Here is a 15,453-nt window from a genome sequence, read left to right as displayed (position 1 = left end):
CAGTGAGCAACGGACTTTCAAAATAATAATAATAAAAAAAAAAAACTGCGTTAATGCGCAATAAAATAATTGTAGGCGTTAATTAATTAATGCGTTAACATGATAATAACTCGTTAACTTGCCCAGCCCTAGTATATATTAAGCTTCTGTCATCTCTCTACTGCAATCTTGGCCCATTCCTCGCCTGAAAAAGCTTTCAGATCACTGATAATCTCTGGCTTTCACATTGCCACTGCTTTCTTCAAATTCAACAAAATATTTTCAATGAGAATTAACTGTGGAGACTTAACAGGCCACTCAAGAACATTCTACGACCGAACCCTGAACCAAGCATAAGCAGATTTGGATGCATACTTTGGGATGATTGTCCTGCAGGAAAGTCCATTGATCATCATCTTCAGTCTTTGCACCAGAGGCATCAAAATGTAACACTTAACACTGGGTGTCAACACTCCATAAAACATTCTTTCAGAGCTCCACAGGTCTATCCAAATGAGTTTTAGCATGTTCAAGTTGGCCTTTTATGTTCTTCTTGGTCAAGAGTGGCATTCAGCAAGATGCCCCAGCATGAAGGCCATACTTGCCTTGTGTTCTTCTTATACTCTCCATTGAGATGTTTTTCCTCCTTTCATCGGGTCATCTTTCAAGTCTTTGGCAGTACATTCCAGGTTTTTCCTCAGCTGCTGTAATCAAACATTTTATGATATTGTGCTTTTTCTTCAATACATTTTAAGTTAAGGAATAAGACTACCAGCTGTGTCTCTAGGAATTTTTAATGACTTGGAAATCTTCATGTAGCCTTAGAGACTTTCTAACACAATAAAACTCTTTCTTCACTATAGCTTCTCTATAGCTTTTATGAGAGATCTGTTGACTTGTCATATTTTTCTACTCAAATTTAGCACATTGTAATGTCTCTGATTACTTAATCTTAGGGAATTAATTATTATTAATTCATTCAGGGTTTGAAAGGACTCGAAGCTGAAAATTCGAAGTCAACCTGATTAGAACTGATTTCAAATTTTAATGGTTTACACCTTATCAACGGTCGTCCAGCGAGACGTTAATGTTCATGTATCTTAACCATCTGATTATGGGTATTTTCCTTGGCCACAGGTCAATACAATTATGATAATTTGTAAGCTCCTAGCGAGGTAACGTGATCTTGGCAAGGTTTGACTTTAAAATTTTGCGACACCAGACAATGATTCTTTATAAATGAAACACAAATTGTATTGGCTATTCTAGATTACATTAAAACGAAGCTAAAACACACACATACACACACATTTATTACAGTTCTGAAGAATGAAAGTTACGGAGTTCTGAGGAAAGCCCAAAGTTTTAGCAAGATATTCGCTACAATTCTCTTACTGGCATCCTGAGAAAATCACAAAACAGAAATTTGGCTTATGTTTACTGCTTAAAATTAGCTCGACACCAGTTCAGCAGAGATAAGATTTTGTTCGTTTACTTACGTTTTTTTTGGGTGACAGCTGAAAAGCTGAGTTGTTCCTCGTGGCTACTGGAGGGGATTCCGTTGCTGGTTGGCTGTTGATCTGACGCCGGAATGACGTTTGGATGACGTCCTTTTGGGAGAGCCCTCCGGAGATTGGTTGGTTTCTTGATGACGCAGAGGCTTGAGCAGTTCTGCTAAAAGTCTGAGTTTGCAAGACTTTACGTTCTTTGAAGATTGCGAAGTTTCAACTGAAGTGTTTGAGTGTTAGATGATCGGTCGCTTTGATGGTAAGCGTGTGAGCAGCTCGTAACACGGCGAAAAGCGAAGAGCAACGAGGGCTTTGTGTCCATTTTTAAGCAGGCTGACTTTTGTCCCTCCCACAGGTCGTTGTTCCAATCAGATAGTGGCTGCGGGGCTTAGCCACGCCCTGTGTGGTTCCTTTTTTCATGCACAAGTCACATGCTCCCGTGGGCGTATTCCTGCAAGTTTTAATAACTTCTTATAAAAATATCATCACCGGAAAATGATGCCGAATATAAAATTTTCACTCACACCAATGTTCTGTGAATAAAACAAGCTTTCATTCAAGCTCAAACAACAGGTATTTTGCATACACAGTAATCGTAATAACTAAAATAAATTTTATAAGGTGGTGATTAAGATATCATGGTTTCAATAAACACATCAAATATATATATACGGCATAACACATACAGTGGATACATTTTCACTACTTATGAGTTTTAAACGCTTGTCTTTTAAAATCGTCATGCAAGGTCCTGTTTCTTTTGTTGTAAGAGAAGTTTGTAAGGGTTTCAGACAGTGGCAGGAAGCAGATGTTCAATGGGTCATGTGGCGTCACGCTGTATAGATTGAATCACGTTATCACTGTTCCTTAGGTCTGTTGTTCTGCAAGCCTGAGGGTGTGATTAAATTACTCATCCTTTTCCTGCTGGATATACTAGTTCTATTCATTGGCGATCACATGACATCACAAGTTATTTTCAGTACTGATACAAAAGATCTCTGTGTTATCTCCTCATTGGATTAGTTCGAAGCCTCATGATGAGTTGATTCAGTGGCATATCAGTCCTGGTATTAAGAAATCCCTACAACATGCATGGGCTAATTGTATGTATGTGTAACAGCTCAAACTAATTCTGTTTTCTAATAGAGTGCCTAAATGTTTAATTGCGTTTTAAGACAATTTTGTTCCCCACCATACAAATAAGTGACTAAAAAACAACAATGTTGAATAGGGGTTGAATAATTATGAAGTAGTTCTATTATTAAAAAAACGTATAACTCAAAATATTACATTATATATTGACATTATCACTTATAATATACCAGTAAAGTGTTATAGATGCAATTTTCTTAATGTCCTGGATCTTCAGAAAAGCTTGTATTTGTAAAGTACTGCAGTCTCTGTGTGGGGGGGGGGGGTTATATACAGTTGCAAATTTTGATTGCAACTGTATATAAAAGGTGTATATTATTGGGTATATAATTATAATTTATATCGTTTTCTTATGTTTATTGAAAATTACTGTTTTAAACTATTATTATCTTTCAGCTCACTGTTGGCTCTGAAATCATCTCATGTATCTCCCTTTGCGAGCCGAAGAAAGATTATTGGCTTGCAGCTCCACAATTTCTCTCACTCTTTCCTGTAGAACAACACTACTGCAGATTAATAGCACACACTAGCTCACTTTAGACGAGCTAAAATGGTTTATATAACAGGCAGTATGATAATGTAATTTAGCATATTAGAACGCACTTCTTGAGTTCTTCTACTCGATTAAATTGAGCATCTGTGTCCCCTTGCACAGGTGTGAGAAATTTTGAGAATTTTCCTCCCCATTCCCTTCTTCCTTTTGTGTGATTGCAGCTAAATATTTCTCTGAAGCTGTCAGCATTATGCGGCGTGCGTAGCAGGACGTGAAACCCAGCCATCGGTATGAAAGCGATGCTGTTATTACAAAGATATGAAACCATACACAAGGCCAATACAAGGTTTTGTTTCAGTTGAATGAATTCAATCTCGGCGATCTCTCCATGCTGAACGGAATACAGAGTTGAACCCATAGCTCAACACATACAGTACCATCCCTAAGACTTCAAAGAATCTCAAGAACAGTGTTCTGGGTAACCAGTGAGGTCTGTAATACCTTTCTGTTAGCATTCCCATTACTCCTAATGCCATTTTGCAAAGGATTCCCAGAAATATGCTCAGTAACTGTGTAGTTTAAGATCTGTTGTTATTTGTTTTAACATTTCTAAAATAAAAAAAATAAAATCAATAGAAAGGTACAGGGCAACGAACAGGATTCATGAACAAAAGTCTTTCATAAACAGGTTCTTAATTGAATCAAAAACGCACAGCATGCATAATGTCGTCTGCCTCATGAACAAATGACTAGTTGCTTTCAATGAATGAGAATCATGCAACGCAATAATCTGATTCACAAACAAATTACTCTTATGAACCAGTACTATTTAATGAAGCCTTACATTTCAACCAGTGTAGTCCAACTCACAAACAAATAATTTTTTGTGAACTTGTTATATTTATAGATCAAAAACGTGTATGCACAAATGACTCCTATGCCACAGTTATTTTTAATGAATCAAAATTGTACATTTCAACCAGTGTAGTCAAATTCACAAACAAATGACTCTTATGAACCAATTCTATTTAATTATTCCCCAAATGTACAGTGCAACCTGTATAGTCCAATTCACAAACAAAATATCTTAATGAACTAGTTATATTTAATGACTCAAAAATGTACAATGCAACCGTAGTCTGATTCACAAATAAATGGCTCTTATGAACCAGTTCTATTTAATGAAACAAAAACATATGCAACCAGTGTAATCTGATTCACAAACAAATTACTCTTATGAGCTAGTTCTGTTTAATGAATTAAAAAACATACAGTACAACCAGTGAAGTCTGATTCACAAACCAATGATTCTTATGAACTTGTTCTATTTAATGAATCAGAAATGTACAGAACAACCAGTGTAGTCCGATTCAAAAATAAATGACTCTTATGAACCAGTTCTTTTTAGTAAATAAAAAACATATGAATTATATGAATCGTATGATTTTTTTTCCAGTTTAACCTAAACATACATAACATGACTAGTGATGTAGCTTGATTCCTGAAGCAAATCACACTGTTGCTTTAACATTTGAATAGTTAAAAATAAAAACGCATAAACACAGCCTTGCGGAATTTACAGCACTAGAAAAATTATTTTTCAAAGCCGTAAATAAAACAAAGATTAATTCAATTCAAGTTTATTTGTATAGCTTTTTCACGATGCAAATCGTTGCAAAGCAGCTTTAAAGAAAATTTAAGTTTCTACATTATATTTAGTAATAGTTTATCAGTGGTGACTATCTCAAGTTGATGTCCATATGGCAAGACGTATGGTAAAAATCAAGCAGTTAGTTAATGTCATGTAATCAAACAGACGGTGAACACTATTAACAGCAATGATTATATGTTGCGATCAAACTTATAGCAATATTTGGTAGTTTTGTATGTTGGCATCATCTGAGGTCATTGTTGGGATGCCAATCCCGTGGCTAAAACAGAGAAGGTAATAATGACGTGACATGACATGTGGCCAAGTATGGTGACCCATACTCGGAATTAGTGCTCTGCATTTAACCCATCCAAAGTGCACACACACACACAGCAGTGAACACACACCCGGAGCAGTCGGCAGCCATTTTTGCTGCAGCGCCCGGGGAGCAGTGCGGGGGTTCGGTGCCTTGCTCAAGGGCACCTCAGTCGTGGTATTGAAGGTGGGAGAGAGCGCTGTACATTCCCCCCCACCTACAATCCCTGCCAGTACGAGACTCGAACCCACAACCTTTGGGTTACGAGTCCGACTCTCTAACCATTAGGCCACGACTTCCTCTTTAGAGAGAAATTAGCATAGCTGCTGTTCCCCAGATTACTTAATTGTATTTTACAAGAAAATGTGTTTAATTCAACACGTTTCTTTATAATTGTTTGTAAAGTGCAACGATTTATTCATTATTTACAATTTCAAAGTGAAAATAGTTGCAAAGTCAATCCTAAACCAATGTTTTATTCAGTGATAGCAGAAAGAGTATATCTTGATTAATGCCCAAATTAAAAATATATCAAATGAGTGAATCAGCTTAGCGGCAATGCAGTTATATTCTCTAAAAGTAATCTTCCCTAGTACAGTCTTTGTGTTTCGTAGCTCTTACCAGGTGGTGTTGCCATCCTGCAAGCAGAGGTGGCATGTGCCACCCAGTTGGGGGAAGTGGCGCTTTGCCACAGCCAGCCGTGCCATGTTCACTGAAGGATGTTTGAGATGGTGTGTGTGTATGCGGCCCACGGTCCATTAACAGAAGGACTGATTTGACACCAGCCCCGTCCCCCTGTTTGTGTGATCGTGTGTGTGTGTGTGTAGGACAACCGACTCCCTTCAGCAGGACAGATTGCTTTGCTGGTCTATGGCGGTGACACCTGCCTCCTGCCAAAACAGACCCACTGCTCACTGAGGACCTGCTGAGAACTGTGTCTGTCTGCCCTGGCAGCGCTCCTATTGGCTGCCTGCCACAAGCTCCGCCTACTTTCAACACCATCTTGAGATGGTTGAGGTGGGGAGGGACTTCCCATAATCCCCATTTGACTGACAGCGGGAGAGGGCCGCTCCCAGAGGGGGATTCACTGCCGGGGGTACAGTAGCCAGATCTACATGTAAAGTAAAGTGGCTCACAGGCAAACACTGGCTGTATTCAGAATAGCATACTTCTGTATTAAAATTTTCTTCATGTATGTAACATGCGTAAGCTTTTTTTTTTTTCTGTGGCACGAATGAACTAAAGTAATAGCAACTGTGATTTTTAACAGTGATGTCTTTCTTGGATCATTATTTGATATTTAAAATTTACACAAAATTAAATGCAAAATAAAAGAACAGAATATTCTAATATATTCAGTAATTATAAATAAGTCAGTTCAATTTATAATTAAACATTAATTTCATTATTTTAATACTAAAATATTCAAATGTTTAAAATTTTTAAATAATACAATTATTTCTAAAAATACTCAATAATGTATCAGAATGCTGGCAGTTAAAAAAGTTCTACACAAAATTAGATGCAAAATAAAATAATATAATAATCATAAATACATATAAGGAAATAATTTAAAATATATTAAAATATAATAAATAATTGTTCAAATAACATTACATCTATAATTAAAAAGTATCTTAATATTATAATGATACAATATTATTAAAATGTTTGTAATATTTTTTTAAATAATACAATTATTCAAAATTATTTGATCAGAATTTCAACAGTTAAGATTTTCTAGACAAAATTAGATGCAAAATAAAATAGCCAAATAACTAGGTCCATAGGTACTGTACAGTACGCTAAACTCGTAAAAAATAAAGGTTCTTCATTGCATCCATAGAACCTTTCCGTTACACAAAAGGTTACTAAGAAGAAAATATTCTTTTAAGAATTGTTCACTGAAAGGTTGTTTGGGGGAACCAAAAATTGTTCTTCTTTCATCACTGCGAAAACTCCCTTTTGGAACCTTCATTTTTAAGAGTGCAAGTGCAGTATGCGATATGTGGTATGCTAGTATTCTGAACATATTCACACTGAACATTTTTCAGTTTCTTTCAAATTAAATTGTTTGGCCACAATCAAAGACAGCCTTGATAAGATATGAGAGTCTTTAAGAAATCACAAACAGAATCTGAGATTGTTTGTTCTGCTCATTATGAAGAGCTGTTGTTTATTTATTTTTAAATCGTGTTAATTTGTGTCACTCAGCACTGCGCTTATTTAATCTCCAGAACAGCAGCGTTTCTGACAGGTTTTACGGCAGATTGTACTCTGTGTGCTACACGAGAACAATCACAATGAATGTAAAGTTCAACATTTCACCACTCTGGGTTAATAAACCCCCTGAGGTAATGGGGTATGCAAATTAAGTTGGAAACACTTTTTTGAGTAACGGTTTATGAACGGTTTATTTAAAAGGTCTAGTTCACCCAAAGAAATCTTGCAGTCTTATAATTCAGCAAATATTGATAGGAATTTCAGTCTGTCCCTCTCACAAATTTATCATATGACTTCAGAATACTCAAAATGCACTCTTAAAAATAAAGGTGCTTAAAAGGTTCTTCACAGTGATGCCACAGAAGAACGTTTTTTTGGTTCCACAAAGAACCATCTCTTTCTTACCTTTTTATAATCTGAAGAACCTTCTTTCGCCACAAAGAACCTTTTGTGGAACAGAAAAGTTCTGCAGATGTTAAAGGTTCTTTATGGAACCATTTAGACAAAAAAAAGGTTCTTCTATGGCATTGTGAAGCACCTTAATTTTTAAGAGTTTAGTATTATAATGAATATATAGCGGTCAAATTTGCTGAAATATTACCTACCCTCAGGCCATGCAAGATGTAGATGAGTTTGTTTCTTCATGGGAGCAGATTGGAGAAATTTAGCAGTACATCATTTGCTCACCATCATGCAATGCAGTGAATGGGTGCCGTCAGAATGAGAGTCCAAACAGCTGCTAAAAACATCACAATAATCCACACCACTCCAGTCCATCAGTTAACATCTTGAGAAGTGAAAAGCTGCACGTTTGTAAGAAACATATCCATGATTAACGTGTTTTTAATTTCAAACAATTATTTCTGACTAGAATATGAGTCCTCTATCCATAACATGTCTTTCTCCAGTAAAATAATTGATTTTGAAATCAATTTTGAAGTCCAAAATTGTTGTAAACAAATAGAGTTTGATGTGAGAGGACAACAGGTGATGGACTTTTTCACACCACTCCAGTCCATCAGTTAACATCTTGAGAAGTGAAAAGCTGCACGTTTGTAAGAAACATATCCATGATTAACGTGTTTTTAATTTCAAACAATTATTTCTGACTAGAATATGAGTCCTCTATCCATTACATGTCTTTCTCCAGTAAAATAATTGATTTTGAAATCAATTTTGAAGTCCAAAATTGTTGTAAACAAATAGAGTTTGATGTGAGAGGACAACAGGTGATGGACTTTTTTACTGGAGAAAGCGTCATTATGGATTATGGGCTTATATTTTGGCCAGAGGCAATGATTTAAAGTTAAAATGCCTTAATCATGGATTTGTTTCTTACAAATATGCAGCTTTTCGCTTCACAGGATGTCAACTGATGGACTGGAGTGGTTTGGATTATTGTGATGTTTTTAGCAGCTGTTTGGACTCTCATTCTGACGGCACCCATTCACTGCAGAGGATCCATAGGTGAGCAAGAGATGTAACTCTGCATTTCTACAAACCTCTTGTATAAAAACTCATCTACATCTCGGATAGCCTGTCAGCTAATTTACATTTTGGGTGAACTATTTCTTTAATATAAATAAGAAGGGCAGATTCCACCATAAGCACAGATATTGTTTGTCTGATTCCATCGCTGTTTTTATTTATTTATGGCCCAGTGGTGAGGTCATAATCATGTGTTTGTGAGAGTCCTTCATTATTTATATCTAAGTGCTCTAGTGCCCTTCGTGCTTGTTTTATGGCTGAGGTGATGTCAGGTGCAGAATCTTTTCATTTCTTCTCATTCACCACCATAAGGATGACACATTTAGACATACCATCTAGTTTTGTAAATTACAGACAACATGCCAAACCCTCCTGCCCCTTCACATGCCACTCATGCACATTCTGAACCTGAATTATTAATATTATGGTTATTTTTTCCCTGATTATTATTATTATGTTGCAGTTGTTAAGAAACAGATTTCGCCTTCGGCCATCACAGTAGGGATTTTCGTGTGTAGCGTGGGCTTTCAGCGTCGCGCTGCTGTGAATTTTGATGAGACCTTGAAAACTAAATTGAATGTTGCAGCAAGTCTCTCTCTTCTCTATCTGAGGCTTTACTATATCAGCCTCTTTTTCTCACTCCCAAAATACCTTTCTGCTATGTTTTTTTTTTGGTACGTTTGCGTACAACACACACAAAACAGAGACACAAACTAATGTGACGTATATCATATATAGACTATATCAGGCAGGTAATGTAGGAACAAATTGTAAATATGAAATATTTGAGTCCTTTAAATCACTGCATTGCTATAGAATAGAATAAAACAGAAAATAAACCTTTAAATATTAGAAGGAAAAAAAACTGACAAATTAAATGCTATTTCTAGGTATGCTATTTTTTATTTTAAAAACCCACTCTAATGAAATAATTAACATCAAAGACGGTTATGATAACGGTGAAGTATTTAGCCAATTATAGTCAACCACTTTCTCTCTACACACATACACGCTTTCTCGTTCTGAGTTGGTGAGGTGTTGATGTAGTTTAGAAAGAGAGATCTCAGTACTAACACATTACCATCTCGTCTGCTGCTAAATGTGCTTTCTGATGGCATCAGTGCTCGCCTGCGGCTCTTCAAAGAGGCTCATTTTGCTAAACCCAGATTTTTTTTTGCTCAGAGGTTCTATTTCTTTGAGGTCTCAGATAAAGTTTGTTTGAATATCGACTTTGTCTCAGATGTCTCTCAGATACTGTAAGATACTGTCGCTCAGATAATTTGTTTTTTGAAAGACTTGTGAATTTTTGGTATCTTGGTGAATCTGAGCAGTTTGAGACATTGCTGAGATATCTTCTAAAACTCTAAATGAGACAAATGTGCAATTTCTAGGGTATTTTCACTCTTGGAATTCTCTGATGGACGATGATGGAGATGTTTGGTCTCATTGCAGTCTAGGAGAAAAAAATAAGATATCAACAAGCCATAATTTTCCCTTTTCAACATTAAAATGGAGGTCTGTTGTAATGAAATCTGTAATTAAAAAAAAAAATCAACCAAATCTCTCTCTCCGTCTCTCAGGAGCTGTCTGAGGTGAACTCCACACAGGTGAGGAGTCAGACGAACACGGCTCGTGTGGATGGATTACGGCCGGGCACCATGTACGTGATGCAGGTTCGCGCCAGGACGGTTGCCGGTTTCGGCAAATACAGCAGCAAAATGTGCTTCCAAACCCTCACAGATGGTACGAACCCCCACGCCAATGCCTGCGTGTGTTTGTGTGTGAGCTGTGTGTATGTGTGTGGAGGCACTCTTTGGATCCGGGTGATCTCGTTCCTCGAGCTGATTTATTTAGAGTTGTCGAAATAAATGCTTCACTGTTCCATTTTTATGCTCAGTAGATTCCAAGTTTGACTGATCATCATTGTGTGTCATAGGCAGGTTGTGTGTGTGTGTGTGTGTGTGTGTGTGTGTGCGCGTGTGCATGTGCATGTGTGTGTGCATTTGACTGTTTTCCAGACAAACTGCTTAGTTCAATGATCTTCATCAGGACCATGTGTGGCATTCAAGCTTTCCCAGAATGCTTAGCTCATCGATAAGAGAATGATGTGATTAATCATCATCTGTGGGGGGTCCAGTATCTATCTATCTATCTATCTATCTATCTATCTATCTATCTATCTATCTATCTCTATCTATCTATCTATCTATCTATCTATCTATGTGTCTGTCTGTCTGTCGTTCTATCATTCTATTGTTCTATCTATTGTTCTGTTGTTCTTTCCTTTTATCTATCTATCATTCTATGTATTGTTCTTGTTGTTCTGTCTATCATTCTTGCTCTCTATCCATCAATTAATCTACAGTATATATAATTTTGTATATTGTTATATTGTTCTATTGTTATTTCTATAGTTCTATCATTCTATTGTCTATTTATTGTTCTAGCATTCTATCTGTTGTTCTATCTTTCATTCTATCCACCATTCTATCTATCTAGCTCTTTTTATCATGTTTTTTTTTCTTATTTGTTCCTCCCAGCCAACTTTCTCATTCTTTAACTCTCATCCTCTGTTTATTTTTTCTCTTTCACTCTCTCTCAGCGGAAGTAAATGGATGTGTTTATTGTGTCTTAGGGCTCATTTCATTCATCAGTGGTTGAACACACACACGCATACGCGTGCACAAGGGGAAAAAAATATTTTTTTTCATCTGAGGTTCATTTGATTGTTTCCGAGTCCATTCTTTTTCCTTTTTTGTCAATTTGTTTTTATGGAAATGTAGGCCTTTGTAAACTTTAAAATGGACAACAAGAAACATAAATAGCCCCCCCCTCTCTCTCTCTCACACACACACACACACTCGTAACCTCTGTCTCTCTCATGGGTTTGATTAATGGCTCTGTATCTGTAGTCTAGCATGTCCTGCCTGATGACTGTGCCAGGGACACACACACACACACACACACACACACACACTGTGGATGCCAAGGGGACTGGACTCTACAGGACAGAAAGACATCCGCCAGGCAGCTGGCTAGTTCCTGGGGCTTCACACACAAACACACACACTTTACCTGTCCAGCTCACTTGCACATTCATTTTTTAGGCTTTTACCCAACCCTCCTTGTCTTTGCTGTCACACTGGTGTAAATATAACTGAACTGCTCTGGCAATCTGGGACACACACACACACACACACAGAGACACAGGTCTAATGTGTGAACATGGCCCCGTTGTTAAACGGTGTGATACATGTTCTTTCTTGACTATAATTAATGCATTTGCTGTTTAAATCTGCATTTATGCATTTTGCATATCTAATGCATCTTACACTGTATTCAATGTATACATATTATCAGTTAATGCATTCTCTAAGAATCAAACCCATGACCTTGGCCATGCTTTACTGTTTAGCTACAAGATATGCAGGTTATTCATGGCACACACACCACAAACATGCAATACATGCAACAAACACACAATAAATCATAAAGCACTTAAGTTAACCATGTAGTGAAATCACTTATAGACATGTGCATGCAACAGACTTGCAAATCAGCTATGCAAATACACACACTAAAAATACGCATGGCTGATTTGCGTGTTTGTTGCATGCATGTGTGTGTGTGATTTGCATGACTGATTTGCATGTATCAGTTTTGAATGCTTTTTGCATGCATGTGCTGCATGTTTATATGCTGAGTGCAGCTGTGTGTTGCATGTTTGTTGTGGATGTGAGTGCAGGTTTGTTGCATGTGTGATTTTAATGGTGGTTTTGTATGTTTATGTTTTGTTGATTGCATGCGTGTTTGAATGATTGTGTGTTTTGGTTTTTGGATGTTTTGTTGCATGCATGTGCTGTTTGGTATTGCATTGCATGTTTGTTGCATGTTCAGTGTGTGTATTTGCATTGTTGATTTGCATATTTGTTGCGTTCACATGAGTGTGGTTTGCATGATTGATTTTTGTGTATTTGCTGGGTGCATGAGTGTATGTTCCGTGTTTGGTATTTGCATGGCTGATTTGCAGATTTGTTGCATGTGTGTTTGTATATTTGATTTTTGAATTGTATGTTTATGTTTTTTGTTGCATGTGTGTGACTTGCATGATTGACTTGTGGTTCGGTTTTGGTTGATTGTTACATGATGTGCTGCATGTTTGTTAAACGTACAATGTGTTTTGTATTTGCATGGCTTTATTTGGCTGTATTTGTTGCATGCATGTGGGTATGATTTGCATCACTGATTTGTTTCATTTTCAGTGTTTGTTGCATGCATGCATTTCATGTTGTTGTGCATTTGCATGAATGGTTTGTATGTGTGTTGTATGCAAGTGCTTCTATGTAATTTGAATGATTTAATAGTTTGTGTGCTTATGCATCGATGTGTATGTGTTGCAAGTTTTAGGTTTGTGCATTTGCAACACATGCATGCACAAAAAACTGAAAAACACCTAAAACTGAAAACTGAAACACAAATCAGTCATACAAGTCATACAAACATGTATGTAATACAGAAACAAAGCAATCAAGTAAATTAACTTAGCCATAGAGTATGCATGTACTCAACAAACAGACAGACATGCACACTTACATCATCGTGCAGTGTTGAAATATGGTATTCACTAACACAAATGAAATGGAAAATACAGACAGAACACAATGATGTCACACTGATGAAGACAAAACTCCCTGTGCATGTGTGTGCAGGCATATCCGTGCCGTCATACTCACTAAAGTAATTAGTGCCCGCGTTTGCCCTGCACCAACTAACGGGTACATCCACTGGCATTCTGCCATGGCACGACATTCGTTACGACAATTAGCACCAATCACGGGGGAGAGAAGTCCACCTCACGCACACACACCTTCACAAGAAGCACAACACATGCTCTCCCTGGAGTCTGTCTCTCTCTCTCTCTCTCTCTCTCTCTCTCGTTTTGACAGCCAGGTGTAATGACGAGAAATGATTCTGTTAAATGAGGGGTGTTTAGGGCCCAGTACTCACAGATACTGCTCTACTTTCTGTTGGCCATTATGGATTTAGCCAGTATGCTAAAAACGACCACGAGTGTGATTGTTTAAAATAGTGTGCTATGACACTTACATGCATATGCAACATTTTAATACACCTACATTCACAAAAAATGCACACGATATGGGTGGAAATTGTGAATTAAAATGAGTTGTGCTTGCTTCCTACTGGTTTAAAGTGGTCTAGTCCAATGTGCTCCTGCAGTCCAGCACTGTGCTGGTTATATGTAACTGTGTTACACCGTTTCGTCCCATGTTTGAGTAAGATAAACACTTTAGAAGCACACAAATCAACCATATGCATACAATAAACATGCAACATGTAAAAATGTTTTTTTTACTGTATTTTTTTTTACCAAAATACAGTAGAAAAATTATTATTGTGAAATATTATTACAATTTAATATAACCATTTTCTATTTTAATATATTGTAAAATATTTATTCCTGTGATGTAATGCTGGATTTTCAGCATCATTGCTCCAGTCTTCAGTGTCACGTGATCATTCAGAAATCATTCTAATATGCTAATATTTGCTGAATAAGAAACATTTCTTATCATTATCAATATTGAAAACAGTTGTGCTGCTTAATATTTTTGTGGAAACTGTGATATATTATTTCAGGATTCTTTGTAAATATCTTACCTGTCACTTTTAAATCAATTGAATGCATCATTTCTGAATAAAAGTATTAATTTATTCAAAAAAAAAAAAACTTTTGTACGGTAGTGTGCATAATGCAACTTACATACAATAATACATTTATGTAGAATGCAATTAAATCATAAGTAACCCCTATGTTTTTAGTTGTTGGGCTGTTTACACGTAGCTTCATGTAGCAAGCAGCTTTTTCAAGAGATAGATCTGTCTGTCAAACACAGAATGACAAATAATGATGTATATCAGTCTCTTTCGCTCATGCAACGTCTTGTTTCTTCCCACAACTAGCTTTCTCATTGTTTCTGACACGCTTCTTCTTTTATGTTTACATAGCTTTGTGTATAGCCACATTTTGTTAGTTCTTAGTATTATTTCAGAAAATACTGTGACTGCAGTTTATGCTACTTACAATTATGAGCAGCTTGTAGTTTAGCATGCTACGATCTCAAAGTAGCTTCCTCAAACCACTCAAATGTTTGTTCTCCTGTATATGCGTGAACCGCTCAAAGGTTTGTCTGTATTTGAACATCGACTAAAGACATTCCATCCTTGTCTTTGTTGTTTTTAGACTGTGATGGCAGGATTAGCCATGTTGATGGGCCGCACACATCGCTCACACACACTTCACCAGTCGCTGTCATTCGGCTGTGTACCTTAAGTGTTTTCCTTCCCTCCTTTCATTCCGTCTGTCCTTTTTCATCGCTCTTTCTCAGTTGACATCTGTCAGCGCTAGGCATTAGTATTACCTGACCACCGTGTTTTAGCGCTTCCTTTTGTATCATTGTATCACTCTACTATCCCTCTCTCTTTTTCCTCTACTCTGTTTCATTCAAAGCTCGCACCTCCTCAGTTCTTAAATCTGTATTCTTTTCCTCCGTACGTCTTTGTGTGACCCCCCCCCCCCCCCCCCCTCCCCCCCCCTCTCTCCTCCACCTACACCTCCCCCCTC

General features: G+C 37.0%; 1 protein-coding gene across 1 annotated transcript in view; it reads left to right on the top strand.

The window, feature by feature from the left end:
- LOC107600086 (ephrin type-B receptor 1-like) overlaps positions 1–15,453 on the top strand; it is a 75,271-nt gene that overhangs the window by 31,278 nt on the left and 28,540 nt on the right. The window contains exon 4 of the mRNA XM_016291876.1: positions 10,391–10,553. Within this exon, the coding sequence (XP_016147362.1) occupies positions 10,391–10,553 (163 nt within the window). The remainder of the gene's footprint in view (positions 1–10,390; positions 10,554–15,453) is intronic.

This window comes from Sinocyclocheilus grahami, unplaced genomic scaffold, assembly GCF_001515645.1.
Source record: "Sinocyclocheilus grahami isolate Dianchi unplaced genomic scaffold, SAMN03320097.WGS_v1.1 scaffold277.1, whole genome shotgun sequence".
Taxonomy (NCBI): domain Eukaryota; kingdom Metazoa; phylum Chordata; class Actinopteri; order Cypriniformes; family Cyprinidae; genus Sinocyclocheilus; species Sinocyclocheilus grahami.
The sequence above is the reverse complement of the archived record's forward strand: the minus strand, read 5'-3'. Positions and strand labels throughout refer to the sequence as shown.